The sequence below is a fragment of the Thermobia domestica genome, chromosome 18 (assembly GCF_964235325.1).
Source record: "Thermobia domestica chromosome 18, izTheDome1.hap1.1, whole genome shotgun sequence".
NCBI classification, from domain to species: domain Eukaryota; kingdom Metazoa; phylum Arthropoda; class Insecta; order Zygentoma; family Lepismatidae; genus Thermobia; species Thermobia domestica.
The window spans coordinates 141906656-141927686 of NC_137471.1; the positions used below are offsets into that span (position 1 = coordinate 141906656).

A 21031-nucleotide genomic window follows, 5' to 3' on the forward strand; every position below is an offset into this window, starting at 1 on the left:
CGTTTAAGGAAATAGATTTTGAGAACAAATTTGCTCGGAACGCCAAAATGCGTTGCTGTCAATTTGTACGTTTACTATGGTAATCACAATAAGAAAATATTTGGATTGTAGCGTTGCAGTTCGAGAAGCGAAACTTAGCTGTGAATTCCGGTACGGGTCGAAAATTAATTTCTCCAGTAAGTATCCAAGCAGAATTCCATGATAACTTCCTTTATTATCTGGTATCAGTAAACACTCGACACTATCTGGCAACGCTACACTATACAAGCAGCGTTTAGCATAGCACCGAGAACACCTAGTGATCCACTTTAATAAAATTAATCCTCACCAATTGCAACACAGATTTGCAAGAAACCCGCGTTATCATTATTTCTATGCTCGTAATTGAATCTATTTGTACGTATTTGTATGTTCGAATTAAAAAGAGTCCACTGTATATTGATATTTTCGGGTAATTACGAAGTCCAAGGGGACACGAAAAAACTTCGAATTATCCAACAACATTCATTTTCACATATATAACAACAAACAAACCGAAGTACTGTGCATCAAAAGACTTTAGCTTTAAAGCAGCTTATTATTTGCGTGATCGAATACCGCAAACTAACAAACGACATTGATTCCACATAATTCAAACTACGTGTACAATGGAAAATATATTTACGTACAACACTACAACATTCATGGAATAGCCCAAACAATTAAACACCAGTAATAATTTGAATATTCTGTTCTCACTTTTAAGAAGTCGTAAGCCTCATTTGCTTAAATTTGATTGTTTTTGTACGGTCAATAAATCTTGAATTTTATGTATTGCGTGGAATACGATATTAATAATATTTGGTTGACTTTATCAATAATTCATCTTAAATTTTCAACTAATTCTGAAACAAGATGAGATTGGCACACGTTCTCTATATTTACTTCTCCAACTCACCTTCATCTTTATCATTACATAGATTTTCTATTTCTTTTGTATTACTCTTCCCTATGGCTGCATCTGGATAACTGAAAACACGTTAAAACTGTATTTCTCTGTTTACATCTGTCCAACATTAAAATTTTTCAACTGTATTTACTTCGAATTATCCAAAACATAGGTTCAAAAGTTCGATTTATCCACTATTTTTTTCTATTGTTTTCAATACAGCTTTCAAGGGGAATGGACTTCTGTTCGAATTATCCAATATTTCGAATTATCCAAGTTCGAATTAATGAGACTCCACTGTAATGAGGAAATTACACATAAAAATACGATTCTCAGAAGATAGATGGTTTGATGAAAGTGGAAAAACAAAGAATTGAAATTAAAATAATAATAATAATAATAATAATAACAAAATAAAATAAAATATAAAAAATAATGTCATAGAAGATCAATTGATTAGAGAAACCGCTCAGCATGCCGAACTTCGAGATTCGGCTACCGAGACTTCAGTGTCCATATTTTCTCGTAATTATTACATCAACCATAAAGCACTAAAAGCTAAATGTCATACGAAAGCCATACTTATTTTAAAGGAACCGTGGATAACCCTAAATCTGGAGAAAGCCTATTCTGAAAGTGTAGAGTGGAATTCCTATGAAGTATAGCTATTTTCATTCCTCCATTGAGGCTTGAAAATGAACAACTGGTATTTAAGGTTAGGCGACGAGTTCTCACTATATATATATATATATATATATATATAAATCGCGAGCGACAACAGTACAGCTTTGCAGATTTGTTGCAATTAAAAAAAAAAAGTAATCCATTTGGTACCACTTTCAACTGAAATTCAAAAAATATTTTAATAAAGCATAACTAGTAACAACAATCATAATTTTCTGTAAGATACAGCATAAAGATGACTGACGTATTCTTTGGAAGAAAATAATGTTCAACTGACAACCGTATTCACATGTACACCTTCCTTGCTTTACATTTTTTCACGATGGTGGCAACTGCAACTAACCTTATAGTGACTCAGTGGTAGAAAGCTCGCCTTTGGTGTGAACGGTCCATGGTTCAATGCCAAGTCATGTCAGTTTGTGATGAACATCGCGTCCCTAAGTTTTGTCGACGTTAACCAATTCTTTCAAAGTCATTCGCCTCCATTACCAATTCACCTCCTTTAGTCTAAAAGGTGTAACCATGGGACGTTAAAATGAAGATTTTTTTCCACAGGATGCGACAGAGCATCTTGTTTATTTAAATTTGGCGCCCTAAAGCGATAGTTACTTCGAGGAGGGTGGGGCGTAAAGTTGTAGCTCGCTTGGTTTAGTTTGAATCATGGAGTGGACGAAGGTGGACCGCGGCATACTTTTCTAACAGTCCATCAACCATTACAACACAACGTGTATTCCGTACCCATTTCAATATTGCGCCCTGTGGTCGTGTTCCTGGTCGGCAGTCGATTGTTTCATGGGTAAACAACTTCAGTGAAACTGGTGACGTAAAATAAATGAAATTAAATCTTTCAGTTTTATGTCCCACGCTTAGGTTAGGCTAAAGGAGACGGTGGTGACGTAAAAAAAAGGAAGGAGGGGGGGGGGCTTCCACGAACAGCAAGAGCACCCCGAAACATTGACAGGGTAAGGCTTTCTGTTTTGCGATCCCCTCAGCGCTCTGCCCGCAATCATGCAGCTACTGTTGGGTTGTCTGCTCGCTCTGTGCAGCAAGAATGATGCCACGGCACATACTGCGCGTGTGTCAATGACTGTTTTTAGCAACCCTTCCCAAGACACCTCATCTCCTTGAGGAGAGATCTGTACTGGCCAACACGGTCGCCTGATTTAGCCCCTGCGACTATTTTCTATTAGGCTCTCTAAAATCACTTCTTTACTACGATCGTCTTAGGACTCTGGTTCACCTGAAGAACAGTCGCCAACATACCCGTCAATAACTAAGCTGGAAAGAGCTGAACGAAACTCTTTCAGGTTCGAGTAAGGCAGTGTGTTGAGAATAATGGACATGTTGAGAATAATGGACACCATCTGCCTGATATTATGTTTAAAACTATGTAAACATAAAATTTAAATGTACTTGCTGTTCAACTATTAAATGTATACCTACATTACTTTTTAAAATTGAATGTCTAAATAAGCAAGTTGCTCTGCATCTTAGATGCTACTGCTAAGTTATTTACTAATTTGATTTACATTCTGTCAAAAATACCGGGAACTGTACATTTACAAAGCCCAATAAAAGGGAGCGTCGAAATTATTCTTGTCGATACGTTACCACAACTGCCCTCTATGCTCACGAGGAGTTTGAGCGCCATCTGTCAGTTAGTTTGTTAATAGTGCTCGATTTGTGAGTTCAGTCAATAGAAGGCAACAAAGAGAATTCACGGCGAGCAGTGAAGTCGATTCCGGAAAATGCGTTTCAAAAATGTTTTGATGATTGGATTATTCGTTGGCATAGGTGTACTATTTCGAAGGGGCCTACTTTGAAGGCGATACAATAAATTTGGATGAATAATGCATATTTTCTGTTTTATTGCCCAATTCCCAGTACTTTCTTGAGAGAATGTATGTAAAACTTTGACTATCAATGTTGCGTTTGCTTTCGAATTACTAATTACTTTTTACTTACGTAAACCAGAAACACAAATAAGTAACAAGTGAGTAATAACCCCAACTACTTACCCACGCTCTCTTCTCATAGCGTTTATTTTCACTTCTTCCACCGACTACATGTAACTGCAAATTGAGGATTGTAGCGCCAGCACCTGACACTGCAACAGGAAGTGGTGATAGTTTAGTCCATTCGTTCGATTGAGTGCTATAATATTCAGCTTCCTCCAGAAGACCATCTTGGTTTTCACCACCTGCAGGTAAAGAGGTTAAGCACGGTAATTTTTACTTGTTTGTTTTTGCAAGCGTCAAATATGTATATTAGATATGTATATTCTTCATACTATTTTAGACTAAAACTAAACAAAATAATGGAAACAGAAACAAAGAATACTAAGAGTATATTATTTATTTTATCATTATCTATTATTAATATGGTTCACATTATTTATAGTAAGTTAAAATGAAAATGAAATCTTTTAAGTTTTATGTCCCACCGTTATGCCGGCTAGCTAAAGGAGACGGTGATGATGAGAAATGAATGAAATGGTGAAATGACGACAGTGGAAGGAAACGGGAAAGTCCCGAGGAAACGCACGTACACGGTGTTTGTCCACCACAAAGCTCAATTGGCGCGAGCTAGGATCGAACCAAGGAAACCATGCATCAGAGGTGAATACTCTATCACTGAGCTACCACAACCCAGCATTAATTCAATTCTTCATATGTCGAAAAGGCAAGAAAGCCTAAACTAAAGGATGCTGTCCAGCTTTTGACAAATGTTCTACATTGTACCATTAGTAAACTAATCAGAGGGAGAACTCAACTGGTTATCCTTAATAAAACTAATGATGCCGCTTCGTTCAGCCCTTGTGACGCATTAAAAGGTAGTGCCGTTAGAGATTTAGCTGAGATTGTTCAACTAGATACAATTCACAGATGATCTGGCAGCGAGAAGAAAAGATTCGAAATATCCACACTATTTCTGATATTGGTCTGGAACTAACACACCCTGAATTGAACTATTCAAAACAATAAGCGAGACAAAATGACGATGTGTTGTGATATTTGCAGTGCATGTAATGTAAGACATCCCTGCATCGATGGTACTCTAAACTCAAAATTAAACACTGATAAAGGATATTCCTGGTTAGATTCTACCCGTTTCCGGGAGATCAGTTCGCTATAAGACCTACTTAATCGTTCTCTCAACAATAATTAATTATTATAAGGCAAGAACAGATCAAATTTGAGAGAAACTGCATTGTAGAACTATAATCAACCAATAAAAAGCAGGGTATTTAAGATAATGAAGCTGATACCGAGCAATATGATCATAGAAGTGAAAAAGAAAACGAAGACGAGGAGGAAGGTAAGAAGAGTGCAGGAAATGAAAATGAAATGAAAATGAAATCTTTGAGTTTTACGTCCCACGGTTCTGCCGATTAGGCTAAAGGAGACGGTGATGATGAGTAATGAATGAAATGGTGGAATGAAGAAAGTGGGAGGAAACGGGAGAACCCCGAGAAAACCCACGCACACGGTGTTTGTCCACCACAAAGTTCACTTGGCGGGGGCTGGGATCGAACCCGGGACTCCTAGCACCAGAGGTGAACGCTCTACCACTGAGCCACCGCGGCCCCCAGTGAAGGAAATGAATGGAAATACAAAGCTGAAAAACAGTAAAGTATGTCTAGCTTGTGCATTACATCTGCTTTACAAATTAAATCTATAAATGACCCATTATATCTATCGTCATATGAAGCATATAAGTAGAAACGCAACTTTTACGTTAATGCGATATATGCGAAACATTATAAACATGTGTATATGTTTCAGGAAACCTCAAACTTTTCGTTTCAGAGCCAGAAATCACGTTTATATTATCGCGAATTTTCACGAAGTTCGGCATGAATTGCGATAAATGCGAATGAAAACGAAAAAAGTGGAATTCTTGTTAATTATTGCTAATAATAACTAAAAAGCGCATTTCCAATATTATTTAACTTAAAAAACGTTGCATTTACGAAAAAGCTCTGCGAGTGATTTGATCCCGAAACTGTTCCACTTCATAGAGATGTAGACATCAACAAAACTGAAGTGTTGTTTAAATCCTTGACTGTGTTTTGTGGTGAAAATATTTATGATCTCTTGGTTGCTTACAGTGAATTTAAAAGTAAGGTTACTGAAGTTCTCAATAGTGAGGAACATCGTATCACTGTTAAACAGTTTAAAAGTTAACCACAGGTCTTTCGTTGTCAGCTCGTTACGTTCAATATGGTTACCAGTCTCGAGTGTTGATGCCGAGAAATTCTTTTCCAAGTATAATATGATTGTTACTGACAGGAGAACCAACTTACAAGAAGAATTGGTAATGCCTTGCTGCATGTTATGCTTTAACTAAGGATGAGGTTAGAGGAAGTGTTTAAATTTTTGCATTAATTTGTATATTTTAGTGAAAACATTAGCTAGAATGTGCACCTAATCAAGGCATATCCTCATTTTTGTATTAGATATACACCTTACTACCAAAAATATGCTGTTTATGAGTTAAAAAACAATAAAAAAAAGTGCTACATTTCAAAAATAAATGCGAAAATTGTGATAATTAATGCGAAACAGTTTCGTCTCTATATATAAGTATGTTTTAACTATTTCGTGTACTCAAGAATACTATGAACGCATTTTCTCAATTATGAAACGAATCAAAAATCGTTGGCGTCTTTGCTTGGACAAGATTTGTTGGAAGGCTTTCTTCTTTCATACGTAGAAAGATCATGTACGTTTGATCGCAACAAAATGATTGATGATGACGTTTCTAGTTCCAAAGAATTAAATAGATATTTGGAGCTATGAGTAATTTATGCATTGAAAATGAAACAAACACAAAAGTAATGTTAATAAAATCCATGCCCCATTGCTAATCAGATGAAAACATTACTATAGGTTGACATAGTATAAATTATGTACGTATTTTAGAAATAAATGTTAATCTATTTGAAATAAAGTCTGATTTCTGAGGAAAGAAATTTAAACTATTACTCGAAATGTTTTAATTATTTATTCTTGTTTCAAAGTTGAGTTTAGATTACGTTTCGTTTAGTGAAAACGTGTACTAACAAGATTACCCTTTGGGCTTGTTAAAATGTAAGCATCTTTTGTTTAAAAACTATTGTTTAAATTCGTTACATAAACAACTAAACCACAAATTCCAGTGTTATATGTGTTTACAATTAAAAATGATAATGTTAATTGTACGTTGTAAGTGTTAGTATGGAATTATTCCTTTTTAACTTTTTGAAAACTTTTATACTCAATCTTTTGTTTTTATATTATATGTGATACTATTGCAAGATTCCACATGTGCTTCCAACACCACGTGCTGCTTGTAAACAAACATCAAACGACAACTACGAAGAAGACATCGTCAATTATCGTCGACGGTTGGCAAGTGACGTAAATTCAAGCAGTCAGAAACATTTCTGGATAAAAGGAGCAGGAACACCGCAAAAGGCATCAATCTATACCAAATGATCATTCACCACTTTCTAGGACGCCTAGTCTATGAGAGCTTCTTATGCTCTACTCTCTGGTACCCCTGGTCTATGATAGCTTCTTATCCTCCACTCTCTAGGACGCCTGGTCTTTGGGAGATTCTTAGTTTTCACTCCCTAGGACGTCTGGTCTATGACAGCTCCTTATTCTCCACTTTCTAGAACGCCTGGTCTATGAGAGTTCTTTATCCTCCACTCCCTAGGACGCCTGGTCTATGATAGCTTCTTATCCTCCACTCTTTAGGATGCCTGGTCTTGGGGAGTTCTTTAGTTTTCACTCCCTAGGACGTCTGATCTATGACAGCTCCTTATCCTCCACTCTCTAGAACGCCTGGTCTATGAGAGTTCCTTACCCTCTACTCTCTAGGACGCCTGGCTTCTGAGACCTTCTTATGCTCCACTCTCTAGGACGCCTGGTCTTTGGGAGATCCTTAACTTTCACTCCATAGAACGGCTGGTCTATAACAGCTCCTTATCCTCCACTCTCTAGAACGCCTGGTCTATGAGAGTTCTTTATCCTCCACTCCCTACGACGCCTGGTCTATGAGAGTTCTTTATCCTCCACTCCCTACGACGCCTGGTCTATGAGAGCTTCTTATCCTCCACTTTCTAGAACGCCTGGTCTATGAGAGCTCCTTATCCTCCACTCTCTAGGACGCCTGGTCTTTGGGAGATTCTTAGTTTTCACTCCCTAGGACGTCTGGTCTATGACAGCTCCTTATCCTCCACTTTCTAGAACGCCTGGTCTATGAGAGTTCTTTATCCTCCACTCCCTAGGACGCCTGGTCTATGAGAGCTTCTTATCCTCCACTATTTAGGACGCCTGGTCTTTGGGAGATCCTTAGTTTTCACTCCATAGGACTTCTGGTCTATAACAGCTCCTTATCCTCCACTCTCTAGAACGCCTGGTCTATGAGAGTTCTTTATCCTCCACTCCCTAGGACGCCTGGTCTATGAGAGCTCCTTATCCTCCACTTTCTAGAACGCATGGTCTATGAGAGTTCTTTATTTCCACTCCCTAGGACGCCTGGTCTATGAGAGCTTCTTATCCTCCACTTTCTAGAACGCCTGGTCTATGAGAATTCTTTATCCTCCACTCCCTAGGACGCCTGGTCTATGAGAGCTTCTTATCCTCCACTTTCTAGAACGCCTGCTCTATGAGAGCTCCTTATCCTCCACTTTCTAGAACGGCTGGTCTATAATAGCTCCTTATCCTCCACTCCCTAGGACGCCTGGTCTATGAGAGCTTCTTATCCTCCACTCTTTAGGACGCCTGGTCTTTGGGAGTTCGTTAGTTTCCCTCCCTAGGACGTCTGGTCTATGACAGCTCCTTACCTTCTACTCTCTAGGACGCCTGGCCTCTGGGAGCTCCTTATCCTCCACTCTGTAGTATGCCTGGCTTTTGAAGCTTCTTATCCTCGACTTTCTAGGACACCTGGTTTCTTAAAGTTCCTTAACGCTTGGTCTCTGCAAGCACCTAACCACTCCCTACGACATTTGGTCTCTGGGTTTTGCCCCCCTCTCTAAGACGGCTGGTCATTGAGAAGCACCTACCTACACCTTGGCCGCAAGAACCTTGGTTCCTCTAGCTCTAAGACGCTTGGACATTGGACTCTTAGAAATTCGACAGCAAGCCACACGATATCTAGAGGAACTTATATTTTATCTGTAATATTATTATTGTATACAAGAGAATACTTTCATAATAAAAGGTGATGGGAAAGTCCAAATTCGCGCGTACCATTTCTTAGCTCTACCCTAAAAAAGACAGAAGTTTACATTATTTATATACAGGGAGCGGAGAAAGACCCGGAACGGTCTAATATCTCGCGAAATATGCAGACCAGCAAAACAAACAAAAACACGTGTTAAATAGTTTTGAAAAACCTATGCAATGATACCAAAGGCAACCTTCTATCCTCACTCCTTCGGGAGTACGGGGGCTTTAAAACTCTCATTTCTTATTGCACATTTGGATTCTCCAGAAAAAGAACAGTGATTTGATTCAGAATTGAAAACAGTGCGTTCACGGATGGCTTGAATTAACACACAAAAAAGGGGGTACCAAAACGTTATGAAAATGCGAACTGCCAGTCTTATACTTGTGGCCATACGGTTAGCATATTGAATTGCGGGGTCTGTGGTCCTGAGTTCGATTCCCGCGCAGAATAACATCTTTATATGTATTTATTTGTACCCAAATAATGAATCCATACATTTTAACTTCGATAAAAATAATATATTTGTCCATAATTCACTAACTTGCAGGGTATGAACTCAGGACCTCTGACTTTGAAATTCAGTACGATAACCGTATATCCACAGAGTACGGTACTAATAACAGTTTGGCTTTCATAATTTTTGGACCCCCCTTTTTTTGTGTGTTGATTCAAAAGCCATCCGTGAAGGCACTGTTTTCAATTCTGAATCAAATCACTGTCTCTTTTCTTTTTCTGAAGAATCCAAATGGGCAATAAGAAATGGGGGTTCCCATTGAAGATTTTAAAGTTACCTCCCGTACTACAAAAAAGGTGCGGATAAGGGGTTGCGTTTGGTATCATTGGATACCTTTTTCACAACTATTTAACACGTGGTTTTGTTTGTTTTGCTGATCTGTATATTTCGCGAGATACTGGACCGTTCCGGACTTTTTACGCACCCTGTATGTGATACTATTTATAGATTACAAGACAAACTTATATTTGATAAAGCACATAAACAATGTCAATTATATTTTTTTTTAACATATTAATATATTTGGCCCTACAGTTACCAGTCCGCCCCTGATTAGTTATATCGAAAGAAGGGTGAAACAGAAACCAGTACAGAGCATTTGACTTATTCTTTGTATTAAGATTTAACAACCACAACTTACTTCACTCAACTACCGAAACCATTAGACATAAATGTGAAGCATGATGCCGTCGTTGAAATTTCTAACATACTGCAATTAATATTGCAATTGCATACCCGTACACAAACCGAGTCAAAGTTAAGTACGAGCAACATCAGGTAAATTCATAAAGCAAACGTTTGGAACTTTCGCTTATTCTTCTCCACTTACCTACAACAAAGACTTCATATTCTTTGTAGGCCACAGCGGGATATTGTCTTGGATTATGCATTGCTGGCAGAATCTGTGTATCCCTCTCTCGTAGGCCTCCTATTGAAACGACGGAAGGTAGAATGCACTTCCAACTCTCAAAGCCCAAAGTGAAACACTCTACATTTGCAAGAACAAGACCATTCGACTCTCCACCAATTGCAAGTAATACCTGCAAACAATAAAAATTATAACAAGAGTATCCATGGTTTTAGATTGATTATTTTAACAACGAAACACTGACCAAAGCTTAAAACCCACTGTATTTTACATTATAATAAGAAACGGTTTCGGATATTAACATATCCTTCTTCAGACACTATCACACATAAATGACAATACAGTAGTAGTACTAATAATAATAATAATAATAATAATAATAATAATAATAATAATAATAATAATAATAATAATAATAATAATAATATGCTAATAATGCACGTAATGTTGTATTATATGAAAAGTAGAATTGTGAATGATAATGGAACTGAAAATATTTTGGGTTTCGGTACTAGAACCTAAATAAAATTTTAATTCTGCTATGTTCTGGGAATAGAACCGAAAACCATTTTCACATATCGGTTCTGTTCCCGGAAACGAAAACCACAGGTTTTAGGTTCCAGTACCAGAACCTAAACAGATTTCGATATATCAGTTGTTCTCGGAACCGAAAACGAAGATCCCAAATAAAAGTTTTAATTCGGAGCGCTTTTGCAAACAGAATCGAAATACATTTTTACATATCGATTTTGTTCACGGAAACCGGGAATTAAAGTCTCATTAAATTAGATTTTGAAACGGATTTTATTAAAATGGTTCCCCTGGGAATTTTTCTTCAAATTGTGAATGGTAGCTCCAGGTAGTGTAGTAATATTATTCAAATGTTCGTTAAAATAAAATATTCGGACTGTATTCGCAGATGCTCAGTTTGGACACTTAAAAATATATTCAGGAAATATTCGGCAAATGTGAAAAAGTACTGGATATCCAGGGAGTATTCGAGAATGTTTTCCGACCGTAAGTGACCAAATGTCAAGATAGTTTTGGATATTAAGCATGTCCAGTGTCACAAGTTTATGCCCCTGGAAATTTTTATCTCTGTTAGTTTCTAGTTATTTTGAAGTCAAAGTAGAATATCACAGCGTGCTATCTTGATTCCATGCCAGATGAGGATGAGTCAAAACGGCTCGGCGTCATAAGAGCCCAAAAGAAAACGACTCCATGTTTGACAGCCCTACGTGTGTCCAAACGGCTCCGCATCAAAAGAGGCTTGAGTCGAAACGGCTCCGCATTAGAAAAGGCCCTTCGTCAAAATGGTCTGAGTCCAAAGTACCAAAAACGTATATTAGAAAAAAAAAAAAAAAAAAAAAAAAAAAGGAACGTAATTTGTGGTTAATATCTATTTTATTTGTGTTGAAAGTATGTGCCTCTGTGTATGTGCGTGTTCCACTTTTGTTGTTTTACGAATGCTTTCAGTTTAGTGTATCCGTACAACGGAACTACGCCCGTTTAAACAGCCTCCATTCCTTTCGAATTTCACCAAAATTACCTCAAACGTTTGTGCGCAAAGAAATTTTAAGGTATTTCAAAATTAAATGAGAGAGGGGGTGCCGTTTACACAACTCCAACCCCGCCGGCTGGCTTCAAAATTGTTTCAATCGTTAGTGCATCGTTTGTGAGTGTCTGAGCAAGCACAATTTTCATTTGTGCACAAGAGGAAGTGTTATACCTAGTATAGGCATCAGCCCCCTATCAACGCCAATTGGCGTCAAATTCATCAATTGTTAGTACATTGTTAGGCCGTTTCTGCACAGAAAATTCTCGCTTGTGTACGGAAGAGAGTGTGAAATTTCCAGCTACCTGTTTAGACCAGCTTCCCCAAACCTGCCGATTGGCGCCAAAATGGTTTCGTTTAGGTTTTTGGCTTTTTGGTCTAGCCTAGGACTGGGGCAATTACAACCAAACTTACAATATCCATAGCTCTCTGGCCTACGACCAGAAACCAAAGAAATAAACTTATCTATGTACATATACAAAGGAAAACAGGGGGCATACTCCACAAAATTTGTCATAATGAAACAAAACTTGTAGATTTCGCTTTCCATGAAGCTCTGAAAAATAACATAATATTTCGTTTTCCTATTTGGCGGGAGCAGAGCAGAGAGGGCATATTTTCCCATGTAATGCCATGGTTCGGCTCTTGAGTCTAGCATACAATGAGTAGGATGACTGGGACCACTTTGCAAGACCCATAGTTCTTCGTTCTACAATTAAATAATAATAATAATAATAATAATAATAATAATAATAATAATAATAATAATAATAATAATAATAATAATAATAATAATAATAATAAACTTATCTATTTATATATTCAAGGCAGACAGGGGGCATAATCGACAAAATTTGTCCGAATGGAACAATCATGGATTTATATGAAGGCTCCTCTTGCTTCAGCCAAATAGGAAAAGAAAAGAAATATTTACTTATTCAGAAGATAATTACACGAGTTTTACAAATTATCTACATTGGATTTCCAATGTATGTAGCATTATCAAATATCACAACCACAAACATGGAAAAATATATATGAATATAAAAAAATAATATACTATATACAAGTATGTCAACCCCCCTTTTTCAGGGAATAAGTTCATTTTCAGAGTGTCACGGAGAGTAAGTTCAGCAATATATATCGATTTACGAGGAGCAGCAATTAAAAAATCCTAATACTACAAGTCAAATTTAAAGGGTATTTGGTAGTGATTTTCTCTGGACACATCAGTTATAACTATTAGTTACATGATATTGGACATTTATAAGCAACGAAACCATTAAAAAAAATCATATATTGATGTTCTGCGTCGTAATTGCATTAAGCAAAAGAACAATTAAAAAATAAATTCGCCATGAGAAGACTGAGATGAAAATTCTGGATAAACCTGTCAGGAATGCTAGCACCGCGGTTCAACACAAATGGAGAAGCAAAAACGCTAACCTTCGTCTACGTTCATTGAGTAAACTTACGTGTTAAACCTTCAAGTAATTATATAATGTATAAGACTGGTGCTTCAAAAGCATGATCTTTGTTTGATTCCGGGACATCGTGGACAACATTGTCTCGTTTCCTCCCATATTCTTGTTCCATAATCATTTACGAAAGGGGACTCAAAAGAAACCAGACTTTTGTTCTAAAAAATAATTTATTAAGATTTTTATGAAATTCCTTCAGTCTCCTTCAAAGTACTCTCCATTAAATGCGATTCATTTCTCCAGTCTTCTTTTCCACTGTTTGATGCATCTCTAGAACTCTTTTAACTTTCATATCGTCCAGAGCGCCCTGCGAAGGGTGTTTTTTATTTTTTTATTTTTCAGCCTCTGCACCATCAAAACATTTTCCTTTTAGATTTTGTTTAACTCTTGGAAACTGTCATCACGTTGGTCAAAAATTTTGTATCACTTTCAATCTGATTTTTCAAGTCCTGGCTTAAATTAAGACGAATGTTTTTGATCCTGTGTGAGCAGGCGAGAAATAAATTTAGCGGCAACACGTCTCAATTGCAAAACCTCACGCTGGCACGAGCTCCAACTCGCCCCCGTCTGTTTTGAAATATTATCGACCATGAAACGACGACCCTCGTTCATTTTTTGGCAGATTTTTTTCGATGTTTTCGTCGTTTCGAAATGATGAAGAACGCCCAGAACGAGCATGATCTTCAACACTCATCTCACCCCACTTAAAGTATTCAAACCACTCAAAAAATTGTGTGCGGTTCATAGTATCCTTCTTGAAAGCCTGCTGAACCATTTGATTTTTGTTTTCGATTTTTCCAAGCAGGAACCAAATTTCCAACACACTCTTTGTTCCTTTGAATCTGCCATAACGATTTCGCAGGAGACAAACGAGAACACTTGAGAAAAACAATCAACGATCAAATGTTAACCTCCTTCGCAGACGCCGCTTGGCCAACTGCTCTGGGAAGGTCTCTACTAGACCCACCTAGCAGGAGAACTCTCTACTACGCCTAGGAACGGCAGAGCTCTTTCAATCCGGTTTTTTTTGGATCCCCACTCGTACTTTTATTACTTATCCTTTACCATACAGAGCGTGATTTGAGACGTAAAACTACAAATTTTACTTCATAAGCACAATGTGAAACTGAATAAAAATTAAGTTTTCTGTATCTTTTACAATAAACCCTGTTGCTACTATGGTTAATCTTACCTCTTGTTCTGCACCATGCCTCAGATCTGCTTGGTCCAATTCTTCATTATTCCACACACTATTATTCGAGCGGTCATATCTCTTCGACAGAATCTGATCAATTGCTTCTGTAATTTGTTTCTGCAAATCTTGGGTTTCAAGAAGTGGATGTTTCTTTAAGCACATAAGAGATTCTACAGGAATCTGTACCAGTTTTACAGCACTTAACAACACAGGGAGATGTTTCTCGCGAGACAGTTTATCATGGTTAACCCACTGGAGAACACCCTAAGAAGAAAAAATAATAAAATAATACATATTGTAGTAAACCAAATTTTAAAACCCTGAAATTTTTGTAAATATTTAAACTTTAGTAAAAATCTATGTAAACAATTCAAGGCTGGCTTGAGTACAAAATATTAACTGTCTGAATTGAATAAATTAAATCAAGGTTGTTTCCAGGATCTAGTTCGCTTTATTGGAATACGAATAAGACCAAAACTTATTTTATTTCATCAGACATACACGTGGAACTTCCAGACAAGGAAATATGAAAGGCAAGCGGATTGCATTCCGCAGTTTTATATAAAAGGACCACCAACGTTCACTTGACATCACTTCAAGTCTATACTTCAGTTCTAGACTTGCCATTCGCCTAGAAGTTACATCAGTTGCAGAAGAGGCGGAGCCTACGAGGTTTTATTTCAGCTACCACAAGGATCACAATCTAAATGCTTTTTCATATTAACCTTATCTGATAGTTTCAGATTCCTTGTTTCGTATCTCAAGCACAGCCTTTATACGCATTATCCAATCCATGCTTGTCTCTATCTCTCGCAATATTCTCTGAAAAATTAGCTTAAGATTTAGATAGACTGAGAACGTACTATCAAGGGTTCGATTCTCAGTATTAAGTACACCCCAGTATTAAGTATTTTTCACAGAATGACAATATATTGCATTCGAAAGAATCTAAGAGCTCTTTAGGATTTAGATTCCTGTGCTTTTGGCATCGATGACCATTTAGCCTGTCACGTGTGAGGGATGACGTCTCTCGGCGAGCACACTATCCGAGGAAAGGGAAGGAAGGAAGCGGCATGGGGTCTATATGTTAGGTACCATCCCGGTATTCGCCTGGTGTGAATGAGAAAAAACCCAGGAAAATCTCAATAAGGATGGCTGTCCTGAAAAAGCTTTTGACACTTTTTAGACCGAGTGACCCCACCGGGAATCGAACCCGGTATCGCTCGCTCTTAGAGCTTTGTTAGGATTTAATAGAATTGAAGACCTGAAGTAAATTAAGATCCAAGTGCCATTTGAACAGTTTTGAGATAATGATGTTTTTCCTTGAGAATCTGTGCCGTGCACAAACACGTCACGCATTCTATTGGCAATGATCTGGACTACTACGCACAGGTTTGGCGCTTATATCCGAATACAATCAATTTATGTTTTTCTAAGCAAACTCATCTTACTATCTAAACTGGTATTATATTTTACTTGTAACGGTGGCTCAGGGGTTAGGTGCTTGCTTTTTCTTTGAGAAGCTACTGGTTCGACTTCTTGGGCATACAGGTCTATGATAAAAAAAGGTTTCTTCAGGCTTCTCCTGTTTTCCTTCAATTACAAGCAGTATATGAGTACAGGAGTGTCACAGCTAAGAAAAGACCAACAACGCAGTACTTAAATAAATAGTAATTCTTTCAGCAAAATAAACACTGTCAATTGTTACTCGCACGAATGTCATATTTTTTAGCGCCATTTTAAGATAATTTTTTCTCGAAAAATACATATGAGCAGTGGTATATATAAGATTTTGTTTCGGGGAGCTATGCACAACATGGGGAAGAAGGCGGACAATTGCGCACCTGAGTTTGAGAATTAAATATATTTTAATCGATTGTCTACTAATATACCAGAAAAAACTCTTATGTCATGGGGGATCTTACCCGTCTCAGGAAGCAAATCTGAAATGACGCACACGTTGAATATTTGTAATCTCATCTCAACTTAATTGATTTCATTTTAGAAAAAATGGAAATATTCAGTTTTATCTGTATTTTTTTACCTGAAATAAAATGTTGAGATAAGCTGAAACTGAAATACACTGATTGCAGTTTTAGTGGAAAGAATTGCAGACTGGTGAATTTTATGTGATATGATACGCACAAAAATTTAGCAGTGAATCTAACATTTTATTCTATTCATATAAGAAAAAGAAAGCATCCTCTTGGCCTACCTAATTTCCCAGCCTACTTATTCCCCCTTCTTGATTTTCTTTAATTCAAACATTTACCTTTCTTTATAACTTAACGATTTAAATATTCCTTTGCTATAATAACAAAGTTCTGTTATGTTGATATCTGTACAAATTGGTGAGGAATACCAGTTTCGCTTATCAGCTCCGCTTAGTTTTGGTAATACTGACGACGGCTGACTTGAATTACAACTAACAACGGTCGAAAGTATGATAGGAGAAACGAAATAAAATAACAACTAAGAAAAAGTAACAGAAGAGTAGAATGGATGAAAGAAAGCAAAAAATAGAACTTAGTTTTTACATGGAATTAAATTTGAGAAATACAGTTTTATTTCTGAACAAAGAACATGAGAAAATGGGAAGTCAATGAAATTCTTAGAAATGGTAAGAAGGACTATTGTGGTACGTGGAATGAAAAACTTAGAAATTTATTTGGGGCTGAGGGGCTTGAGCCTGATAGTCCCCCATAAAATACGCCACTGCACATGAGACTTTACCTTCATGCATATTATTTTGTTTAAGTTGATGTGATGTATCGACTGATGTATGTATTCTGCGGACAATATTTTAGCAAAACAGAAATTAAAATTTTTGGCTCGAAACTATGTACTATCGTCTTATTGCTGTAAAAATCAAGATCTTTGTGGTGGACAAACACCGTGTGCGTGTTTTTTTTTTTTTTTTTTTTTTTTTGTGGAGTTCTCTTGTTTCCTCCCCCTTTATTCATTCCACCGTTATTTTCATTTCTCATAATCACAGTTTCCTTTAGCCTACATGGTATATCCGTTGGACGCAAAACTTCAAGATTTCATTTTCAGAATCAAGACCTTAAAGAGGGATTATTTTAATATCCGTTTCATCTGGTACATCTGATCAATAAGTGGAACGCTTCAATTTTTAGATTTAGAAAAAAAAAAGCCGTTCTTCATTTCCTCAGCATAAGCTTTTGTAGTCACGCATATAATTCTGTTCTGCTCAATAAGATATCATGATTGGTATAAGTATCATCTTTAGACATTCTATTTTTCAATTAAATATTGTACAATTATTCAGTCCCTGCGAAGAAAGAAAGAAAGAAAGAAAGAAAGAAAAAAAAATACCATGAATTTGCAAGAGTCAATTACTACAAGTGTTACCGAAAAAGATCCCAAAGAGAATCGAAATAATATAAATTGGAATTTTGCGCAGAGTACAGGGGAGACTAGACTACTTTTTATTCATACAGATAAGATAACTAAGAACACTGACCTTAAGCATCAGCTGACGCTTAAGATGAGATTTCTTAAATATTCAATATGAACCGTATTACATAACTAAGCAATTTTGTAGGTCAATTCTTCACCACTTTCAGAAGATAGAAAGTTTGCACGCTATGTCACAGAAACATTGTAGATTCTGTAACTTTTTTATTATATTATATGAAGAGTTTATAGCGCAAGGAAATAAAGACCAATTAGCAAACTTAAGAAAAAAGGGATATAAAGTTTGTAGGTACACTTAACTATTCTTTTTTTTTTTTTTTTTTTTTTTAAATAAGACACTTATAATCAGTAGCAAACTCTGTACTACATCAGAAGCAGTAGAATTGTTGTGCGCAAGAACTAGGCAGACTGATAGTATAAAAGGGGTGACCGTTCTGATTTCTAAGTTCGTTGAAGACAGTTTTGTGAGCTCTGAAGTACATTTTGCAACGTGTACAGTACGCTCTTTCCCTGTTATTCCTCACGTCTTTAATTCAGCTGCTAAATTTTTCATTACGCTTACTTAGCTCCGTACAACTATTAGACGTAGGTACTAACTGAGACAGCAACAGGCCAGAGATAAAGCAACAGCGCAAACTCAATTAAAGCCTAGTGTTGTCAGATCTGGAGATTAAAACGTACTGAAACAAGAACTGAGATAGTACCGAACATCTTAGTTGTAGTAAAACTATTCATTGTGAGTAGAATACTCCAGAAATAAAACTTTTATTATATTACATAAAACTAATAGTTTGTGATTTCATATATGAAAATAAGAAAATAGCGCATTCTTAAAAGTTACAGCTTGTAGATAACTAAAAGTAGTCCAGCAAGAATTTTAGGAACAATAAAATAAAATAAGCGTTATCTTGGCCAAGAATTTTAGGAATGATATATATATATATATAACATCAAACGATTACGATCTTGCCCAATAATTAGTTTTTGGGTCAGAGGCTACAAAATTTTTGAACGGCCCCTAAATCGAGTTTTCGTATTTTCTACAGAATCAGCACATCATACTGAATTAAGTGATAGTTTGGGTTTGGGTACATTGTATGTAGTTCTCCAGATATAAGGCGTACATTTATTATTATTATTATTATTATTATTATTATTATTATTATTATTATTATTATTATTATTATTATTATTATTGAATCAAATATAGCAAGACTATTCATGGCTTTGGATTGATTATTTTAACAAAAGAAACACTGACCAAAGCTTCAAACCCACTATATTTTAAACTATAATATGTAACGGTTTCGGATATCTAACATACCCTTCCTCAGACACTATAGAACATAAAAAAATAACATTTTTTCTTTTATGTTCTATAGTGTCTGAGGAAGGATATGTTAGATATCCGAAACCGTTACATATTATAGTTTAAAATATAGTGGGTTTGAAGCTTTGGTCAGTGTTTCTTTTGTTGAATGAAATATATTGTATCTTTTTTATCCATAAAGTAACGTGTCGCCCAATTTCAAATTTTGGTTGCCAGTGCACTTCAAAAATTGCCCACAATTCACTACTTGTAGCCCAATCTGGCAACACTGTCTACAATATACGGACATGAATCTTTTAAGCTCTGATAGAAACTTCAGATAGAGTTCTTAAAGGTGAAACATGTCCAAAATGTCCAAAAAGACTGAATTCCCTTGTGCACTGAACGCGTCAAGTGTTCAAATATCCCATTACAGCTTAACACAAACACAAACAAACATAATATACACAATACTTAAAATAGAAACTTACGTATGTCAACTCTGTTTCATTTTGAACATTAAGGAACTTTGATTTCAAAAAGGTAATCAAATCGTCCAACGACAATTGGAGGAATTCATCTTCTGCCATTACTTGGTCGAAATGTTCCAATGCATAGCGGAAGGCCATATGCATAATGTCCAGATAACTCCTCTGTTTCGCTTGAACATATACACTTAAACAGTTCGTCGGGTTTAAAGTTGAGCATAAATATTGGAAGCACATAGATTTCACAGCTGACACTTGCAAAATATCGGCCACTTCCATGATTGAATATATATTAGAATCGGTAATCTAAAAAAGAAATAAATATAATTCAGACGTGAAAGTATGCAGTAGCTTTACCTTAAATCACAAAAGTAAGTAGAAATCATACAGTGTTAATTTAATTGAAGATTCAGAAAAAGATAAGAAAAAACACCCGAAATTGAGCCCGCAATTCGACTTACCGTGTTGATGTGGTAGCCACTACATTACTTGGTTCGTTCCAAAGCCAGTCATGCATTTTTACTTCTGAGGTGATTTTGCACCTAATTCAAAACTCATACAGCGTGTCAACATGCATCTGTCGTACTTGGACAGCTTAGTAACTACTGTACATGTTCTTGCATACTTGTCCTGAATTAGCTGACCACAGATGTGAAAATATACTGGTGGACTACGAAAATATGAAATGAAATCTTTGAGTTTTATGTCCCACGGTTATGCCGGTAAGGCTAAAGGAGACGGTGATGATGAGTGATGAATGAAATGGTAAAATGAAGAAAGTGGAAGGAAAGGGGAGAACCCCGAGAAAACCCACGCACACGGTGTTTGTCCACCACAAAGTTCACTTGGCGGGAGCTGGGATCGAACCCGGGACCCCAATGGTGGACTACGAGTGAAGTGAGTGCCGTAGTATTAATGATAGGAGGAAACAACCAATTTAACCTTACTTTTACACACCAAATCCTCTCCGGGTTCGATTTCTGGTGGAAGCTCATGTGATTCGGATTCCACATTAATCAGTAGGTCCCATCTCATATAGTCTCGCTGCTGAAAGGGACGTTAAACTCAAAGTCAACTCAACCAAATCCTCTGTAGGTGCGAATTCAATAACATACAAAGAGTGAATAAGTGACTGACTGGATCGGGACTCGAACTCGGGATCTTCGGTATATCGTGCTGATGCACTAACCACCACACGGTATGCCGGAGATCCCGGGTTCGAGTCCTCGTCCAGTCACTTATTCACTCTTTCTATGTCATTGAATTCGCACCTACAGAATATTTGATGTCTACAAATAAGCTGTTTAAATCGGTTGTTTTTTCCTTTCATTAATATATGGAATCACAACC

At 36.7% G+C, this 21031-nt stretch overlaps 1 protein-coding gene across 5 annotated transcripts in view; it reads right to left on the bottom strand.

The window, feature by feature from the left end:
- Nucleotides 1–21031, bottom strand: part of LOC145675750 (kelch-like protein 23) — an 86763-nt gene that overhangs the window by 30092 nt on the left and 35640 nt on the right. For all 5 annotated transcript variants that reach the window (XM_081746397.1, XM_081746399.1, XM_081746394.1 and 2 more), the window contains 4 exons: nt 19685–19987; nt 14444–14710; nt 10177–10387; nt 3631–3812 (listed from right to left, as the gene is read on the bottom strand). In XM_081746397.1, coding sequence (XP_081602523.1) covers nt 3631–3812; nt 10177–10387; nt 14444–14710; nt 19685–19987 — 963 coding nt within the window. The remainder of the gene's footprint in view (nt 1–3630; nt 3813–10176; nt 10388–14443; nt 14711–19684; nt 19988–21031) is intronic.